The sequence below is a fragment of the Carassius gibelio genome, chromosome B15 (genome assembly GCF_023724105.1).
Source record: "Carassius gibelio isolate Cgi1373 ecotype wild population from Czech Republic chromosome B15, carGib1.2-hapl.c, whole genome shotgun sequence".
In the NCBI taxonomy this organism is placed as follows: Eukaryota; Metazoa; Chordata; class Actinopteri; order Cypriniformes; family Cyprinidae; genus Carassius; species Carassius gibelio.
This window is the reverse complement of record NC_068410.1, coordinates 8,371,799-8,391,147: the sequence shown is the minus strand read 5'-3', so window position 1 is coordinate 8,391,147 and position 19,349 is coordinate 8,371,799. Positions and strand designations below refer to the sequence as shown.

The following is a 19,349-nucleotide window of genomic DNA, read 5'->3' as shown; positions in this document are numbered from 1 at the left end:
ATAAAATCTCTACTACAAGTTCGGATTCTTTGTTATCTTTATGTTCTGCTTACAAAGTCTGCCCACAATTGCTAGCATGCAATTTTGTCATTTTTCCAATTTCATGCCCACTAATAATGCTTAATCACTTGTTACGTTCTGAACTTATTTTTGAAAAATTAAGACATTTGATATACTGGAGGTTTTTCATTATGCACAGTATGTCGTCTCTCAATTTTCCAATCTGGCTGCGCTACACTCGCTGATTAATATTACAGCAGTCATAGAATCTTTCACTCTCACAATTGCTTGTTATTTGTCTTTTGCTGCTATGGCAACATGCAGTGGCTGCTCTTGTTCTTTAATTAATTGACTTCACAGCGGTTCCTTTATCTGGGAGCACACCATGCTGTTTTCAATTAGCAGTGAATAAATTGTCAGCAGATAGTTTCTCAGATTCTGTTGCTTTTGAAATGAGTCGCTCCCTGTCTTTGAGGTAATTGTGGTAGCGATGAAAAATTTGCTGTGAATCTTTTTCCTAACGTTATTCAAGGAATATTCTTTTTATGTTTTTATAATCATAAACTAACGTTCCAAGACCAGAAAGTTCTTAGGTCTACCGGTTAACTAATGGTTTTCAGTTAAAGCTATATATATATATATATGTATATATGTGTGTGTGTGTGTGTGTATGTCGTCTTACTGTTTTCTTTTTTGTTCTTTTTTTCTGTGTTTTCCTTTCGCATCTGTTTGCAGCAGAATCCCTCTGCAGCTTGAGCGGATTATGTTCATGTTCTGATATTTACTACCAATGTCTCTCGGCTCGCCAGCATTGCATGCAACACTGCGGCACGAATAAAAGCCACAGAGAAGAGAGGGAAAAGAGAAAGAGTGGGAAGAAAGTGAGCAAGCTATTTCCAGATGCATCTCATGTACGCACTTTGACTTCAGAAACATGTTTCTGTGAGATTGAATATGACATTTTTAAACATCTCGTATTTTTTTAAAAAGATAACCCAAATCTTGTTTTGACAGAGCCAGTGTTTATTAGTATGGGTGAGGTCAAGCAACACTCTTTCATTGCAGTTTGATTGTTAGTAGGTAATAAGAAAAAAGCCCTTGAATGCCAGTATGTTTGGCGACCACTGGAGTGAGGGTTTGGAAAAGTCCACTGCACCTTTATGTCTTATAACTGACTGTAAATAATATTTAAAATATCTGTTTTCTTTTTAAGTCCAGGGCCTACAAAGTGCACTTTAGAACTGGCACTTGGAAGAACGATGGATGTCTTCAGACTGGACGCCCTAAAAAAATTCCGTCAGTACAATTTAATGTCAGAGTGATCTTCTTTGTTGTTGTTGTAAAGGTTTTCCACGAGATGGAGCCACGCATCCAAAAGGTTCCAAAGGCTGTTATAGATACCACCATCTTTTCATAGTTATGTTTGCATCTGGCCACAAGAGTGAGCCAAGCGCAGAGACGTGATTCTGGATGAGACCGCTGTATCAGATGACTCAGGGTTTGATTTATATTAGTGTCAAAATGTGGATACTTGGAGTGAAGCTATAGTGTTACGTAAAATTGATTTATACTTTTAATCCTGCTGCTTTTGGTTTTTTGGAATGTTTTACTTCACTGAAACACTTGCCATTTAAGTTACAGGTTTACCTAACAATATTCCTTGAAAAAAAAAATGAAAGAATTTAACATAACTCTAATGAAGCGAGAGGATGATGTTTGTTTATTACTGGAAATAAACATGTACTGTATGTTTCTTTAGATTTTCTTACATTTGTAATATCACTAGTAAAGAAGAACTGTTTTCAAATAAATAAATAAAAAATGGGAAGGTCTATACCACTTCTAATATGGACTAAAATAGCTCCCCTGTATATTATTATTCATTCATTAGGAACTACAAGATTTCCTTCTCGCACCCAGTCTTGTTGTTAAATGGATCCTCCACTCTTTGTGTTTTGCTTATTCAGTATTAAGAGGTGAGATCATAAAGACACACTGGCGCACAGGAAAGGCTGGTGCACTGATGGTTTGCCAGTCTCTCCTGCTGCAGAGAGCCGAGCTAGAGTATAAAAGCCCTCTCCCCTTCAGCTGGAGCCCATTTCTTGGTCTGAAGTCTCACAGTGGGGAAAGCAGGGATGAAGCTACTCTTTACAGCTACTTTTGCGCTCTTTGTGCTGTCTGCCTTTGACCAGGCAGACTCCTCAGCTTATGACAAGATAGTTGCCCATAGTCGTATTCGAGCAAAGAAAGAAGGGTAAGAGATATTGTTACATTTATTTATTAGCATTAAAATAAGAACGGTTATTATGATTTATATTTATGTTTTTATATATATCTTTAAAATTTACATATGTCGCTGTTATTATTATTGTATTATTTAAACTTTCTTTGTCCTTGTGCAGCATAAGTAAACTGTAAAACTCCAATTAAAAAATTGGTGTATTATAGAACAGTCTATTAAGAATAAAACAGTTTATTTAAAAGTATATATTTAGGCTACCTGGTAGAATGTTATTTGTGTTTTTTAAATAATTTGTATAATCTTAATTTTAATAATGTTACTTTATTTTTATTTAATTAAATTGTTCATATTTTGTTTGAAATTGTATTTTATTATAGTAATTTTCTAATAATTTTATCAAAATTGAACTTTGTGTATTATTTATTTATTTGTACAAAAAACTTTAATATGCATATTAAAGTTAATATTATATTACTTTGGGTATACTTATATATACATTTATAATAATTTAATGGGTATATTTAAGAAATAGGTATATTAATGTGCATTGTTTTAATTTTATATTTATTTAATCCAGTCTATACCTTATAGTCCCAGTTTTAAAGAAAAGCACCATGCTGTCACACACACACACAAAGTGCATCTATTGCACTCCTCTGTCTTAGCTTTACTAATTTCGTCCTGTCTTACCTTTACCTTTCTGCAGACCAAATATGTGCGCTCTCCAGCAAGTGGTGGGGACAAAGAAGAAATACTTCAGCACTTGCCGTAATTGGTACCAAGGAGCCATCTGTGGAAAGAAAGCGTAAGTATGATGTTTTATGATTTCTGGAAGCTATTACAAATCCTGTATCTTTGACAGACACCGGAAAGTTCCTTCTGCTCCAATGGTCAAAGGTGAAAGGTCACTGTTCCAACTGGTAAGAGTACGTGAAGATTTCCAACACATATGATTTCCTACTTAAGCAGAGCTCCAAATGCAGCTTAATAGTTGAATTTACAATGCTTTAGACGACTTTTAAAAATACAATATTTGACAGCAACAGTAGATTTACAGCAGCCTGGCTGCCAAAACAAAGAATGGATTAAAAAAAAATAGAATTACTTCACTGCTACCAACCAAATTCCATGCGTTACTACAGCACTCCACTCTTATAAACCACCGGAGAACTGCAGAACCCTAATTGGTATAAAATGGTGAGACCCACTGACATTGTCAGGACATGCCACTGATGATTAAAGAAGGCAGTAGAGCTCGCCCCGGAGTGCTTGGCTTTTGTTGAAACAACTTTACTTAAATTTCTGTCCTTAGGCAAAAATACACAGCTGTCTACAAAGTGGAAATATCAGCAGGATCTTTTGTTTTTCGGGAAGCTCTGGCAAAACTAAGTGAACTTAATGATGTGTGAAATGTAAAAACCAACAACAACAAAAAAAGATTGCAACATCTAGATCAACAATGTGCAGTAAGATGAGCGCAAAGTCCTCGTGTGAAGGCTCCAGTTATGACCTGGTGGTTTATGGAGAACAGCATGGTCAACCACAACCATTAAGTCATGCAGAGTTTGTTATGCCTCCGGTTTCAAATTCTTTTTCTGTGGTTGGAAAAGAGAGGAAACGGCAACGTAAAGAGGTTACCACCGTTGGGAGGTAACCTCCAGGGGTTTCAAATGTCCTCACTTTCAAATCCAGACTTGTCTGTGATATTCTTTAGATTTTCAGCTTCCCTTGCAGTTTTTATTATTAGAAAGCCAGGAACTGTTCTGCTCTGAGTGTCTTCTCAGACCATTACATAGCGGTCTGGCAATCTTTGTTTCGCCTGCATAATTGAGATGAGTATGACAGTCCTAGATGTCTTGCAAAGATTGGCACAAAAAATGATATCACTGATGGCTTCTCAAAAAGTGCAGATGAGGGAAGATTACTAACTTTTGAAGTCTCCATTTTAATTGAAATGTTGGGTTTAATGTTCTACAAAGCTTATCTAGATATATTTTGCTAGATATCTCCACCATCGGATGGTTTTAACTCCATCCTAATGGTTTGAATGTGCATAATGTTGTGAAGACTTTGAACTGGTGACTCACTATAGGGAGAACTTCAGTGAAATTGGAAAATCTGACCTTCTCCCCTATGATTAATGTAGCCGTATTCCCTCAGACTGTCTGGTCAACAGGAGTCATGTTTTCCTACTGTTTTTGGGAGAGATTCTTTAGAAGCTCATGTTCTAGCGAGATTCTAATGACTTCATCGACATCCCTCGCCTTCTCCTACACTGTGCTTCTCTTCCACAGAAGACTCAGAGGCCAAAAATGATCTAAAACTATTGCTTCTGGATCCTCTATACAGTGGTCACATAGAAGACAACTTTGAAATCCCAATTAGGTTCTTACAGTCTCGTGATTGCACAATCTCAAAGACTTGTCAGTTTCCAATGTTCCACAGAACTCATTTATCATTTGGTGATTTGAAGGCTGTTTTATCTGTTTGGGGAATTCAGCAACTTGCATCACATGGAACCGATTTGCTGGTGTGGACATTTCCAAGTGCGGCAGCCCACTAGCCTTCAGTGTCCATCTGTAACTCTGGAGTGCATTTAATATCAGCAGCTTTGAGAACTTCTCAGCGGATTTTAACTCTCCACTGGTGTTTTCTCAGAAAACCATATAAAAAAAACCTGTTTCCCATTAAAAGCTATTTATTAACTCTACAATACAGCTGCTATATAGTTGGTATAATTAGCTTAGGGAAGTTTTACTGAACCCTTTATTCATATTAAGAGCCTGTTATGATGCATATGAACTTGAAACTGCTTTATCACACACTAAGGAGAATGGAAAATAAAATAAGTTCTAAAGTACATCAAGTCTGCACAAGTCAAAAACATTATGTCTTAAATGTACATGCTGCCTAATAAAGTAATTTGATATGCACGGGTAGATTTATATTTAGACAGTTATGCATATTTCAATGTTTTATAATGTATTATTTAATTATTGTTTATTAAATAAAATTTTCAATGTATATATTTTAATACATTATATATTTTTTTATTATATTTTTGGCTTCTTACATTCTACCAAGAACAAAATGGCTTTTCATCCATGAGATTCAATTTGTGTGGGCATGGAAATAAATTTACAAGATTGGTTGGAAGGTTTAAAGAGCCGCTTTCAATGAAAACAGAAAAGGCATAGAATGTGCACTTTATTACTGGAAAACTGCTGATTCAACATTTCCTTCCATTGTACATTGTAACTTCCAAACCAACATTTCACTGGGTTCTAAATTTGCTTTGAAGGCATCCTGGATCCAAAAAATACCCCTCAGCCTTACCAAACCACCTAACTGGTCTCCGCGCTTAGCTTCAGGGCATTTAAAGTATTAATGCAATTCTGTGACAACATAATGATAGTGGAATACGGCTCAAACCTCAGGACCACATAGCATGTTTATGTACGAAGACAGTTAATGGTTACCATATGGTCAGACTCTCTGTCCAGGACCATGAACTGTGTTATCATTAAAACCGGGATAGCTTGTAACGATGAGCGAATGGCATCCAAGAAAAAAATGGATTTGAGCCTGTACAACACTGGTATTGTATTTTTTCAAATGGCGTCATATGTCTGAGATTCAGTATTCACTTAAAATATGTTCTACTTGTTTTCTATCTTTATTCTTCATCCAGGACTGTGTTGTATGAGTGCTGCCCAGGTTACATGAAGCTGGATGGAATGACCGGCTGTCCTGCAGGTTGGTTTCTTAATAGTTGCTACTGGCCAGTTAGACATTGGAAAATGCATTAATTAAATTGTAAAGCTGATCCTACAACCAATCTGTGTCATTTTTCTTGCAGTTGCTCCCATTGACAATGTTTTTGGCACCCTTGGCTTGGTCAAAGCCATAACGACCCAGGACTACTCTGCTATATCCAAGCTACGGGAAGAGATCGAAGGCCCTGGGTCGTACACATTCTTTGCCCCCAGTAATGATGCCTGGGATCTTCTCGATCCGGTAGCATTTCATTCCTTCTTCCTTCTGCAGCACACATTTTACATTTGAGTAATTTCTTGACTGTTTTGCATTGGCTTGCTCTTTGTCCTATAGGAGGTAAGGAGTGCTCTGGTGAGCAATGTTAATATTGAGCTTTACAATGCTCTGCACTATCACATGGTCAACAAACGTCTGCTTACCAAAGACCTCAAGAACGGAATGACTCCCACATCCATGTACAACGACTTGAACCTGCTCATCAATCATTACTCCAATGGGGTAAGTTGATATCTTGAGAAATGGAGGGTTACGTTATAGGTTACTTGCGTCTCCATGAGGAACTCATTTTACATGTGGTTCTCATTCAGATTGTCACAGTGAACTGTGCCAGGATCATTCACGGCAACCAGGTGGCCACCAATGGAGTGGTCCACGTCATTGACCGTGTCATCACGGCTGTTGGCAACACTATTCAGGATGTGATCGAAGTGGACGACGACCTGAGTACTTTGAGCGTAAGTCTTAAGGAGACTTGGAACCCTGTAGCCAATGAACCAATTTGTTTATGCTCCATTTATTCTCCAGAATGTGGCCACTGCATCCGGTTTGATTGAGAAACTGGGTCAAAAGGGACACTTCACCCTGTTCGCCCCAACCAATGAGGCCTTTGAAAAGCTAGACAGAGAGGTTCTGGATAGGCTTATGGAAGACAAGAAATCCCTCCAAGGTAAAACTAAGCACCAAGATGTAAAGCCCAATGTGCTATTCTCAAACAGAGTTCTTTAAGTTGCTTAAGGGAAACGTTAAGTCCCATATTGATGGCAGACTTGGCACAAAGAAAGGCTTTATTCTTATTTAATGAGACAAAGGTGCAGGAAATCAGGAGACTGGTGGTTCCATCATGGTGTGTTTGTTGATCTGAGTCAACTGAGTGAGGCCAAGTGTTATTTCAACCCCTTTCAAACCAGATGGGCCCGCTGTACCCCAAGCTGTTGACCTGGAATTCTCAGACAGTTGGCAAACAGTGCCATAACCACACTTATGGGACTACATTGAGATTTAGACAGGGTTATAGTTGAGCCACTTGGAGATGAGATCAAATCTGAAGGTTTTTGGCAGCAGAATTAAAGTTTATGGGTATGTCTTATAGTATTTTCAAAATACTGTGGTTGATGTTTGCTTTGGAGTTAGGAAACACTAGCTTTCCCGGTGATCATGTAAAAGAATTACGTAATGCCCACTCTCATGAATATAAGGTTTGTCTAAAATACATTAAGGGTTATATTTACTACCCGAGTGAAAACTGAAATAAAACTAATAAAAATAATATTATGGCCAAATCTGTTGTGCCAAGCGGAAAGATATTTGATCTGCTACTTAAGCGAAGGGAAATGAAAAAGGAAAACTCCAAGCTTAACCTAGATACTGATGCCTGGTACAGTTAACTATTCACCGCATATACACGTAATACCATCAAATTCAGCACATGGCGAGAAAACAATGGCTTGTGTTTTCCAGATTGATCCAGAATGCATTATATAGCCGTAAAAGCAGCATGTTCATCTTAAGGCCAAAGGAGAAAGATCTAAGACCTTCTGAAAAGAGCATCATCCTTGTCTTGCCAAAAACATATAGATAGGAAACAGCTGTTAGCTTTACAATCCAGTGAAAATTGGCGGCAATGGGATCTCAGACCTCTTATTAGTCCCTAGCCAGATCTTTGACGTGAGATCAGAGCGCTCCATTTGCATTCAAATGGCTTGGAGCTGCTGAGAGACTCACTAGGAGAGGACCCAAAGGCTCCCAAGGACCCCTTATGGAAACGAATGGGAGATGCAGTGTCATAATGGATTACATGCAAGCATTCACATGCTATCTACATAATATATAAATAAACCATTAAATTTTAAAGACAAATTTTAAAGGTCATGAAATGAAAGTTTTGTGGCTTTAGGCCCATATATGTTAGCTCTGAAGATACTGTTTCTATATGCTGGTGCGTAACTTAGTAGATACAGGCATTTCAAATAAAAAACATTCTCTTCCAGGAAATCAGATTAGAAATTTGATCATATATGTTGCACCACACAGATTTATATTCAGTCAAAAGCTCTCTAGAAGGACATCTGTAATCAACTAGCAAGGAAAAAATATTTTTTTCGACATGCCATGCCTTAACTTTCTGGAGCTATGCTCGCCAAGTAATTTAATGCAAATTAATTTGACGCAAATACCAAATATGCAAAACTGTCATTTAGCATTTTTGTATGATGCATTTGCAAATCCAACTCATTCCCATTTGTGATATGTTCTAGACATAAAAAAATAAATAAATACAAAATAACAAATGTCATTTTTCCATGATTTCCTCATATCTCAGGAGGCGTGTAAGAGGAATAACAGATGTGCTTGGATGACAGAGACTAATGTTTCTTCTCTTCCAGCTCTCTTCAACTACCATCTGTTGAACTCTGTTCAGTGCTCCGAGGCCATCATGGCCGGCACATCTTATGAGACCCTGGAGGGCAGCAACATCGAGATTGGCTGCGATGGAGATAGTCTCACAGTCAACGGCATCAAGATGGTACTCAAGAAGGACATCGTCACCTCCAATGGAGTCATCCACCTCATCGATCAAGTCCTCATGCCCGACTCTGGTTAGCTTTGCCTCCTACCATCCTTCAGAAATCATTCTAACATGCTTTTTAAATTTTAGAATTTTGCTTTTTTCTTCAAAGCTAAGCAGGTTATGGAGTTGGTTGGAAAATCTCAGGGCACCTTCAGTGACATGTTGACAGAGCTGGGCTTGTCTGCAGCTATGAGACCCCAGACTGAGTACACGCTCCTGGCTCCACTGGACATAGCATTCAACGGTGAGCAGACAAGTCTGAAAACATGCCAATCTCTCTTTCTACCTCCCTTTGACTAACTCTCATAGTCTCCTTACCTTAACACAACTGCTGGTTTCTTCTCTTTCATTGTCTGTTTTAATTCTACCTTAGCAAAGCCTGTGTTCTTTCAATTGCTGATGTGGCATGCCTCTGTTAACCTCCGCAGTCCCATAACTATAACTTTGATTCCTCACGGGAAAGCAGGTGTAAAAACAGATCATTCATACCGTGCATGTGTATGGAAAATGGCAGCTTGCTGACACGGTAGCTGTATCTGTTAATCTCTGGGCCTCGTCGTGCTTCAGGCACTGAAAAGATGGTGAAAGAAACCGGAGGCGAAAGCTTCTGTTATCCCACCTCCCAAATAGAAGGTTTCAGACCTCACAGGAGGCTAGGCTAGATCTTTCACCTCATCATCACAAGTTTGTAGATCATTTGTGGCTAATGACAGGTGAACACATTCATCACATTATACTTTCAGGGTAAAGTGTTCATTTTACTAGGCTGCATGGGGGGAAAGGGACAATGCCTGGGGTTACAATAACGAAAAGTCCTGTCTGGGAATGCACATTCCATAAAACTGCTCTCTGCTAAAGGCCGGCCAAGTTTTTACTTGTTGCAGTTTAAAACATATTCTGTTTCTGCGGTATAGCCTCTTTGGTAATGTGAATGTTTTAATCTATAAGGTTGCTCGGTTTTTCTAATCACACTAAATCAGAGTTACATACTGTAGTAACGTGTTACAAATGTTGTGACAATTTAGTTTTTTAGTGCAAACCTTTTTTCCTTCTGCAATCTAGATGAGGTGATGTCCATGGACCAGAGCTTCCTGAAGATCATTCTGGAAAACCACATCCTGAAGAGCAAGATTGTGCTGAGTCAGCTGTACAATGGTCAGCGCCTGGAAACACTTGCAGGAAAATTTCTCAGAGTCTTCGTTTACCGCACAGTCAGTGTTGTTTTATATGTCCTTCTTGATTTACTTATATTTTGTAAAAATCTGTATGGTAATTTCTATATATATATATATAATTCCTCTTAAAACAATTAATTAATTTAATGATGAATTAATTAATTTAATGGTTTATTTAATCATACATATTACTGCTTGTATGTGTGTATATATATTTAAGTATATAAGCATATATAAGTATTTTTATGAGACGTCTACTACATAATATTTATTTAAAATATTATTTAAAGAAATGTGTTTTAAATATTTGTTCATCAGATATTTGCCCTTTGCTTATAATTCAAAATATATTGTAAATAATACATAGAAAATAGTCACTTTTCCAGTGCCAGCTACTAAAATGTAAGTACTTTTAAAGGTTTGATAATCTCAGTCATAAATAGCTGACAGTTTCCATTAGTAAAGTCAGAGGAAGTGAACTGTCTTGTAATATTTTGACTACGCAGGCTGTCTGCATTGAGAATTCCTGCTTGATCCGTGGAAGCAAAGAAGGAAGTAACGGCGCCCTCCATCTCATGAAGACCCTGATCACACCAGCAGATTCAAGCATGTACCAACTTCTGTTGAAAAACGGAGGCTTCAAGTAAGATAAATGACATGTTTGCACAGTCAAAGTGAAGATCAGTTTCTCGTTCTTGTCTTGACTGTATCATTTCATTGCTGCAGGATCTTTTTGTCTCTGATGGAGACAGCTGGCCTGACTGATCTGCTCAAACAGGAAGGAGATTACACACTTTTTGCTCCCACAGATGAAGCTTTTGCAGGGCTCAGTGAGAGAGACTTGACTCTTTTGAAGAGTGAGTCCTTATACATGTCATTTTCAAGGCACACCGCATCTAGAATGACTGTTTAGCTGTGTTTTATTCAGGATTAATGAGATTAAAGATGAGAGACAGAGGCTACAGGATGTGACAGCATCTCTTCTCTGTGATCAGGTGACATTAACGCCCTCAGAGCAATCCTGCTCTATCACTTCAGTAACGGCATCTTCATCGGAGGAGGCTTGGAGACTGGGGTCACTAACCTCCTGAAAACTCTCCAGGGCAGCAATTTGAAGGTGTTGTTTGTAAGTATCAAGCAATCTGAAATTAATTTCCAGTCATAACATCTGTTCTTTATGGTTATAGTTTTTATGTATTTAGTTATTTATTGATGTTATTACCTTAATATACAGTAACTTTACATTGTAAAGGTGACAAAACATTTTCTTTGATCAAATAAAAATGCTATCTTTTGTTGTAAGTTAATATTGTAAACTATGTAAACTAACCTAACTAATCAAATCGGTCATTATTTAATGTGACTGAATACATTAGCTTACACCAATAAATAATTTTTAAAAAAATAAAATGAATGCTATTCAGATCAGATATGTACAACTCCTAAATATAACAAGAACCTGTATTATCTCTTTACATTTTTTTTTATTTTTAATTTAATTTAATTTAATTTAATTTAATTTAATTTAATTTAATTTAATTTAATTTAATTTAATTTAATTTAATTAATTAATTTTATTAATTATTTATTAAAATAAAATATGAAGAAATAAAATAAATATTACAGAACTGGTGGTAATAAAATATCACAGTGGTGTTTTTTATTTATTTATTTTTTTCATATGTAAAATATACAACATTTTTTATTTATTTCAGTGCTTTTTGTTTTTTAATAGTTATTATTTTATATTTTGTTCAAATTTTTAAAAAGTGAAAAAATAAAAAGCATAATTTAATATTTCATGTTTTATTTATTTATTAAAATGTATTTCTTTACAATTTGTAGGCAAATGGGAGCATGCTGGTCAACACTGTGAAAGTTCCTGATTCTGATCAAATGACCACAAATGGAGTCGTTCATTTTGTTAGGACTCTTCTGTACCCTGAGGGTGAGGGTTATGAAATTATACCTCTACTTTTGCAGTGGCCTTTTTTTTTTCCTTTTCAAATAAAATCCAGGTTTAAGAACTGTGCTCTATTTTAAAGATATACCGGTTGGGAACCAGGACCTCCTTTCACTCCTGAGAAGGATCATCCGATACATCCAGATTAAGGTATTGAATTGCAGCATGCTCCTTCAAAACCATGTCATAAGCATGAAGTAGTTCACATAAAGGGCTGTTTAGAAGACTCTGTTGCCCTGAAGGTATGGGCTTAACTTGATTATGTGCAACCAAATGCAAGCTTCATGCCTCGATGCGATCTCACAGAGCAGATATGCAGTGTAATCCAAATGTCATATTTTTCTCTTTATGTAATTTTACTGACATGCCTAAACATAGTAATAGACTGAATATATACATGTCTGTATATTCTTTTGTAGTTTGTCTCTGGATACAGATATCAGGAGATCCCTCTGACATTCATAAGTATGTATATCAAAAACTGGTTTCATGTCAATGTAATCTTTTTTCTTTTCTCAAAAATTTTAGTTTTCATTAGATTTGACATAATCATGTTTGATTTTTTTCCCTTTAGAAAGAGTCATCACAGGTAATTGACACCAATGCAGCTCATTACTAACGAGAGGGCTATTTTATTGATTTGTTGCATCTGTCTAATGAGGATTGTTTTTTATATATGCAGTCCATAGGGAGCCCACCATCACCAAGGTGACACGGGTTATTGAGGGCCCAACAAAAATTAAAAAGGTTACCCGTGTGATTGAAGGTAAGCCCTCAGTCACTAAGGTCACCAGGGTAATCGAAGGAGATCCTACCATGACTAAGGTTACCAGAGTCATCGAAGGGGATTCATCTCATACCACAGTCATTGAAGGTAAACAGCACTTAACTCACCCATAATATTAACACTTTGCGTGTGTGTGTGTGTGTGTGTGTGTACATATGTGTTATAATGTATGCTATATATTTATTAAATATGTGTTGTCTTTTATTCATACTGTCATACTCCAAATGTGTGATAATGCTACTTAAAATTATGAAAAGCATGTGATTTTTCAACAGTTCAGTTGTAGCTCAAGCCAGAACCCAGCCTTTCCTGGACCTGGATTTAATAATTATTGACACCTGCTTAATGTTTTGTATCAACAGGTCCTGAATCCGATATGGAGCTTTATGGTAGAGTGTGACACTTTATTAGCATGCTAGCGCCAGCGCTAACAGTCAACTCCACTTTGTGCTCCTCATTCCAACCTTTTTTCCATTCGATTTTTGTCATATTCCAGGTAGCGGAATATAGTTTGCCATTTTATTGTGCTAAAGATACTGGTAAAAGACAGCTAAACCTTTTGATTTATTGTTCTCTCTTTTATATTCTTGGGATACTCTTTACCTTTTGGATCTCTTTTAGCTACGGTATAGGCTACGGAGTGAAGCCGGCCCACTCAACCACTAATATTTCCACCTTTTTCCTTTTCTTTCTAGTTCTTCGTGTATAATCTGATACATGCGGGTATCATTCATTATTTCTTCTTCTTTCCTGCTAGGTTTTGGCGAGAATCCTGGAGAAATCACAAAGTTCATTGAAGGTAAGATTCTGACGTTAGGTAGGCTATCTCAATCTAAATCGTCCCAACACTGTTGACCTTTATGTCTTTTGTTAATCTGTTTCCAGAGGGAAGGCCTCGAAAACCAGGTAGATAATTTACTAAACCGTGATTAGCATCTTGTTTGACAGCATGGCAGCAATGTCATGCCAATCAATGAGGGCAAAAACTTGAGGTAACCCATTTTCTCATATTATTTTAGCAGTTCCCCGGAGGAGACCCTAAATCAAGACCAGCCGCAGTGAACCCAAGTAGAAAACAAGACCTGAGGAGTATATCATATACCTCCTTTATTTACTTGTGCAATGGTTCAGAACCTACCATGTTGGAGTTGAGTTTAAGGCAAAACAAAATCTCGATTTTGCTCATTCTTGTTGCACCACAAATAATAGATGATTTTGTTCAAGTACATTTGGTCCAAACAGAAATATGAAATTCCCCATATGTATGTAAATATTTCAAGCATTCTCTTTTGTTGTTGTTGTTGTTGTAAAATGTGGTTTGAAAAAGCACATGTTCATAAATGTATGTGACTTGATTACACAACATCTGATGCTGTCTGATGATTTTGTGTTCAAACAATTCAGAAACCTTTGTACAACCATGCATCACGTGTGGAATACCGGTACACTTAAGGTATCCGAACAAAAAAAAAGAGTTTATATGAAATACATGGTATTGGGAAGAGTTGCCTTAAACCACTAATATGAATTTATTTTTCTGAGGTTTACCATTGCATGGAGAATGATTTTATGGTGCTCATGTTTAGATGGTGTAAAATCTAAAATAAAGATAGAAATTGTGTAGCATTGTTTTGTTCTAAAATCTCAAATATTTTTCATGTTTCTTTTCTGGTGGGGTAAAGGTTAAATGTTCTTCTTTAGTTTTTTGTGTGTGTTCTGTATGTAAGTGTGTCCATTTGTATAAACCGTGCATATATGTGCTGAACAATGCATGCTTTGAAAGTTCAAAGCTTTATCTCAAACTGAATTTTCATGTTTCCAGTTCAAATTTAATTCAACATGAACAGGTTTTGGCTACTTTGCATTTATTTTTTCAATTTCCATAATAAACTCAACTTGTAGACATGGAATTGTGTGTCAGTTTTTTTAAGTTACATAATGTTAACACATTTACATTTTTTAAAAATACAAATATTTTGAATGTTAACATTTTATTAGTATTGAAGCACTATTTTTGCCAAGTACTATGTAAGCTAACAGTTTTCAAGGTGAAAAATATATTTGCAACGCAAAATATCTTGCAAATGTTGGATGCAGGCTAAGATACTTTAAAAGTCCTGTTTATCATAATAAGGTATTTCAAAAATACCATTTCCAATATAAGGATTCATATTTTACCACAGTCGCCACAAAAAAGTCCATATTTTTAAGTTTGATTTTGCATAGGTTTTCAAGAATTTCAAGCCCATACATCCATCTGAAATTACTTGATTATTGCTTGATTTCTCAGAGATTTACAGTATTTGTACATTTCTCAAGTTTATTGTTTATTTTTTTATGTAGTGTGAATTTACCCCCCGGAGGTACAAATTCACACTATTCATGTGAGTTCATGCAGCCGCTGTAATGTGGGATAAGTCAAGGCACATGTATAATGCAGAATTTTTACATAACTTATATGTTTAAGCATGTCACACACAGACATTTTGTGTCAATATGGAATGTAGCAAATGTTATCTAAAGAAAATCCTATATAAGAAACACTGTCTAAGCTATACTGCTATTCTTTCTTCTTGATGCTGTTAAAACACTGAATGCAGTTTTGTTACTGTAAGAAATGCTGATCACATAAATGCTGATTAGAAAAAACAAATGCATATTTTATATTAGGAGATAATGTATATATATATATATATATATATATATAATTATTATTATTATTATTATTATTTTTATTTTTTTGCATTAGTAGTAGTTTGGACCAGAAAACTAATTATCACACTCTGCCACTCAGCCAGCCCAAAATGCAAAGGGCTGCGAATATTTTTCAGACTGCACGACTGAACTTGCTGCTATTCATTTCCACATGGGGTGGAGGTCAAAGCGGGACATTTCAGCTGCAGGCTAGTGGCGACACGCATCCCACTGTAGTGTATACGGTGCAGCTGGTTCATTTGAACTGCTTCCAAGAACTACTGTCAGATTCCAGTAGGATCTCTCTGACAACCTATTTGAGTCACTTCATCTGATTTCATTCTAATTAGCAGAATGGCAAAACTTGTGATCGTGTCCTGACCTTTTGTAAAGTCGTATATAACCAAATTCTCCATTATTATCTTTCATTTGCATTCATGCTGGAGCCCAACCCTCAATAGCTTGTTCAGACAAGAGGGACAATGCAAATAACAGTGAAGTGGGAAGGGGTTGGTTGTATGGTACATGCTGGTGGGTTGCAACACATACACCCCCACACCTTCTCAAATAATCCATCAAGATATTTGAAAAGACTTGTTCAACTGGGGGAAAAAATCTCATTTATGTAAGGATTGGTTTTGTATATATAGAAATGTCAAAATGTTTTTGGAACTAGAACGTAATTCAAAGGAAGAGTTTAATTATCCTGTTTTTGTTCAATTGTACAGCTATTTCTTTAAAGCTGCAAAACTGACAGGCATTAACAGGTTCATATTTGCCTGAAGGGTCAAAGGTCACTGCCCAGCGACAGACCGTTACATCTCAACACAACAGACACTTAACAAATGGGCTGGGAAGGTTAACTACTTTAGACACACATTACAACACATTACAACTTTTGCTGTAAAGACATGAGGGGAGAGAGTCAGTCCAGTTGTAACTGCTAAATTTACTTCCAAACATTGTTAATATGTGACATGTTCTGAAATGGAGAGTTACAGTGAAAAGGAAGAACCATTGATGGATGTATTAATAACCACATTGTTTTTAAAAGATACAGTTAAAATACCATACTGTTGAGAATCCCCGTTGAGCACTGGCTATGCATGCACTCCCTACATAACAGACTTTTATGAGTGGTTGAAATGGAATGCTTCATACTAATGATACAATATACTTCGTTGTCTTGCTCTCGTCTTTTCTTTTCATTTCTTTAATAGTGTGGCTGAATGGATCTTCTTTATAGTGAAAAGAACTGTTTAAACTAATGAGTACAGAACCAACTGCTTTTACAGTCATTTCAGAATTAATGTTTTTGTAGGCTACTATTTGTTCTTTAATATGTTTTATAACACACAAAGGATTCAAACTAATTATAATAATAATACAAATAAAAATACATTTGTTTGGTTTTGGGCAAAAGGTCTCTAATATTAACCTTATATGCTGAAAGAAAAACAGTAATACTGTTAAGTAACTTTTTTTGTATTATATATATTTAAAATGTACTTTATTCCTGTGATGACAACGCTTATTTTTTTCTGTATCACATTATCCTTTAGAAATCATTCTAATAGGTTAATTTGGTGTTCAGAAATGTTTCTTATTATTATTGTTGAAAACATATTTTTTTTGTGGAAACATTCTATCAGGATTCTTTGATTTAAAAAAAAAAAAAGTTTATTTATTTAAAATAGAAGTCCTCTGTAACATTACAAATGTCTTTACTGTCAATTTTGATCAATTCAGTGGATCCTTGCCGAATGTTTGAATAGAAGTATAGTAGTTTAAAGAGCTTAGAGGAGAAATGCTTTTTGTGGCTCAGCTATTATTGTAACACATTTATCATGTTTTTCCCAAGACCTGAAGTATGTTATAACTTTGTGAAACACAATCCTGCATTTTTTCACATAGTTCCTGCAAGTAATTCAGTTTTCAACTGTAGCAGCTCTATATGATAAGGATAAACACAACCCTAACACATACTATCGTCCGTTAAATAAAAACAGAGAGTTAGTTTGGATGTTACAACATGAAGCATATTTTTAGGTTATCAAACCATTTTAGGTGCTTACTGGAAACTGTTTATTCCAATGAATACAACTTCTGTCTCTGCAAACAGATGTGTGTGTTTCAACACACATGATGAAATATCTGCTCTATCCCTTGAAATAATTCAAATACTGAATTTACGCACATTTTCAATTAGCAGCTGTCTCTACATAACCGGTTTTGACTAGCTGCCAATAAATACTTACTGTAAGTTATAAAAATGGATCCCAATAAATAGATAAATCAACTCATATTTTATTAAAGCAAAGTTGACATGGAGAGTAAACATAAAAACAAAATATATCATCACACACAAAGCTGTCTGTCCCATGGAAGCCATCAGATAGGAGATTGAGAGCAGCTGTCAGGAGATATTTGACATTATTAATCACATGCTGGAGAATACAAATACTTTGGGGGGGTTTATAAAACAAAGGTTTATTCATCACCACTTTAAGTCATTAAGATTCATGTAGAGTTGTTTTTCATAATGTTTTGCATTCTTCTGTTGTTGACCTTCCATCTTTGTCATGAACAGGAACTATCTTGACTTCGCAGCCTCTTTAGCTGACACAGGATGAGCATCCAGCGTGAGGAACGACCGAGGTCTCCATCCTCGTCCTGGAAGGTCCAAAGCTATGAATTTCTCAGCACTTAATAAGGTAATGATTGTGTGTACAGCGGTGTCTGAATCTGGATTCCAATAAATAGCAGTTGGCTCCATGGACACAAGGATTTTTCCAAGAAAAGTCATCTCAATTCATTTAACTTTTATGATGGATCCAGAGTGGATGTGGAGTTTTTTGGATTTGCACATGTTATCGTCACTTGTTTTTGTCAGAGATCGCACATTTGTCTTTGCAATACACATGCTGAAACCTGCTAAAGCCACATAACATGCTGCATTTCCCCCGAAGCTTTCAAGATCTCAAATGGTTGTAGTTAACGCAAAATCTTCATTAGAAAATCCTCTTCTGAGTTGTTTATCTTCTCAATGATAGACCATTTGACTTTTGCATGCATACTTGAGCTTTGAGTTGAGAGGCTATAAAATGTCAAATAATGGGGTTTCCAGATGCTGTAAGTTTCCAGTCGATCCTAATAGATTCTCCACAAACATACTAGTCAAAACAAGGCATAGCATAATATATAACAGTGCAAACACTGAGAATTTTGATATTTTTGGAGACTGGGGGTTGGTTGGCACTTTGTTCATATTTGAATGCAGTCCAAAAATGCACAGCTGTCACACAATCAGAAAGTCTGTCAACGTTTAGAGACTAAAACATCAGTATATAATGTCAGTATGTTAGAGCAAAAATTAAACCCCTCAGCTAAATATGCTGTCAGAAATATTGAGGAATAGAATAGAATAGAATATGTTGATGATGCATTAAAAAGGCTTCTGGATAGCAAAAATAAATAAATACAGAAATAAAAATATCCATTGCGTAAAGTGCTAAATAATAAATAAATAAAAATCACCGTATAACATGAACTACTTCTATTGAACATAAATAATACTTTTGAGAATTAAAATATGCAATGTATAAAGTTTTGTAAAAGAAATGCTGGGAAACATTTTTTAACAGTGGTAAATATTTTTTTAACAGTTGTACAGTCTTGGATCAGCTCGAGAGAAGTATATCAGAAAAAGTCATTTGCAGGGTATCCCGACAAGGTGCATGATGTTTATTGCTGGGTTTGGCCAAAATATAACAAGCAAAAGGCCTAAACTCTAAGCATAATTGACATTACACAGAAATGAAGCACATTTCCCTTCATGAACTGTGGTTAAGAGGCCATTCTTC

General features: G+C 36.0%; 1 protein-coding gene across 1 annotated transcript; it reads left to right on the top strand.

Annotated features, from left to right (window-relative positions):
• Positions 1-2,065: 2,065 nt before the first annotated feature.
• LOC127972103 (periostin) lies at positions 2,066-14,702 on the top strand. Its single transcript, XM_052575393.1, has 20 exons — positions 2,066-2,254; positions 2,949-3,047; positions 5,934-5,998; positions 6,102-6,259; positions 6,353-6,517; positions 6,607-6,753; positions 6,824-6,965; positions 8,683-8,895; positions 8,977-9,111; positions 9,930-10,078; positions 10,549-10,685; positions 10,769-10,899; positions 11,038-11,168; positions 11,888-11,990; positions 12,088-12,155; positions 12,425-12,470; positions 12,580-12,879; positions 13,550-13,591; positions 13,678-13,698; positions 13,812-14,702. The coding sequence occupies exons 1-17, from the start codon at positions 2,136-2,138 to the stop codon at positions 12,600-12,602; spliced, it is 2,031 nt and encodes a 676-aa protein (XP_052431353.1). The 5' UTR covers positions 2,066-2,135; the 3' UTR covers positions 12,603-12,879; positions 13,550-13,591; positions 13,678-13,698; positions 13,812-14,702.
• Positions 14,703-19,349: the final 4,647 nt, after the last annotated feature.

Bases quoted from the DNA above. Each gene is read 5' to 3' on its own strand.
- LOC127972103 (XM_052575393.1), top strand. From the start codon at position 2,136: ATGAAGCTACTCTTTACAGCTACTTTTGCGCTCTTTGTGCTGTCTGCC. The intron at 10,079-10,548 runs GTCAGTGTTGTT...TTGACTACGCAG, and splicing joins GAGTCTTCGTTTACCGCACA to GCTGTCTGCATTGAGAATTC. The intron at 11,169-11,887 runs GTAAGTATCAAG...TACAATTTGTAG, and splicing joins GCAATTTGAAGGTGTTGTTT to GCAAATGGGAGCATGCTGGT.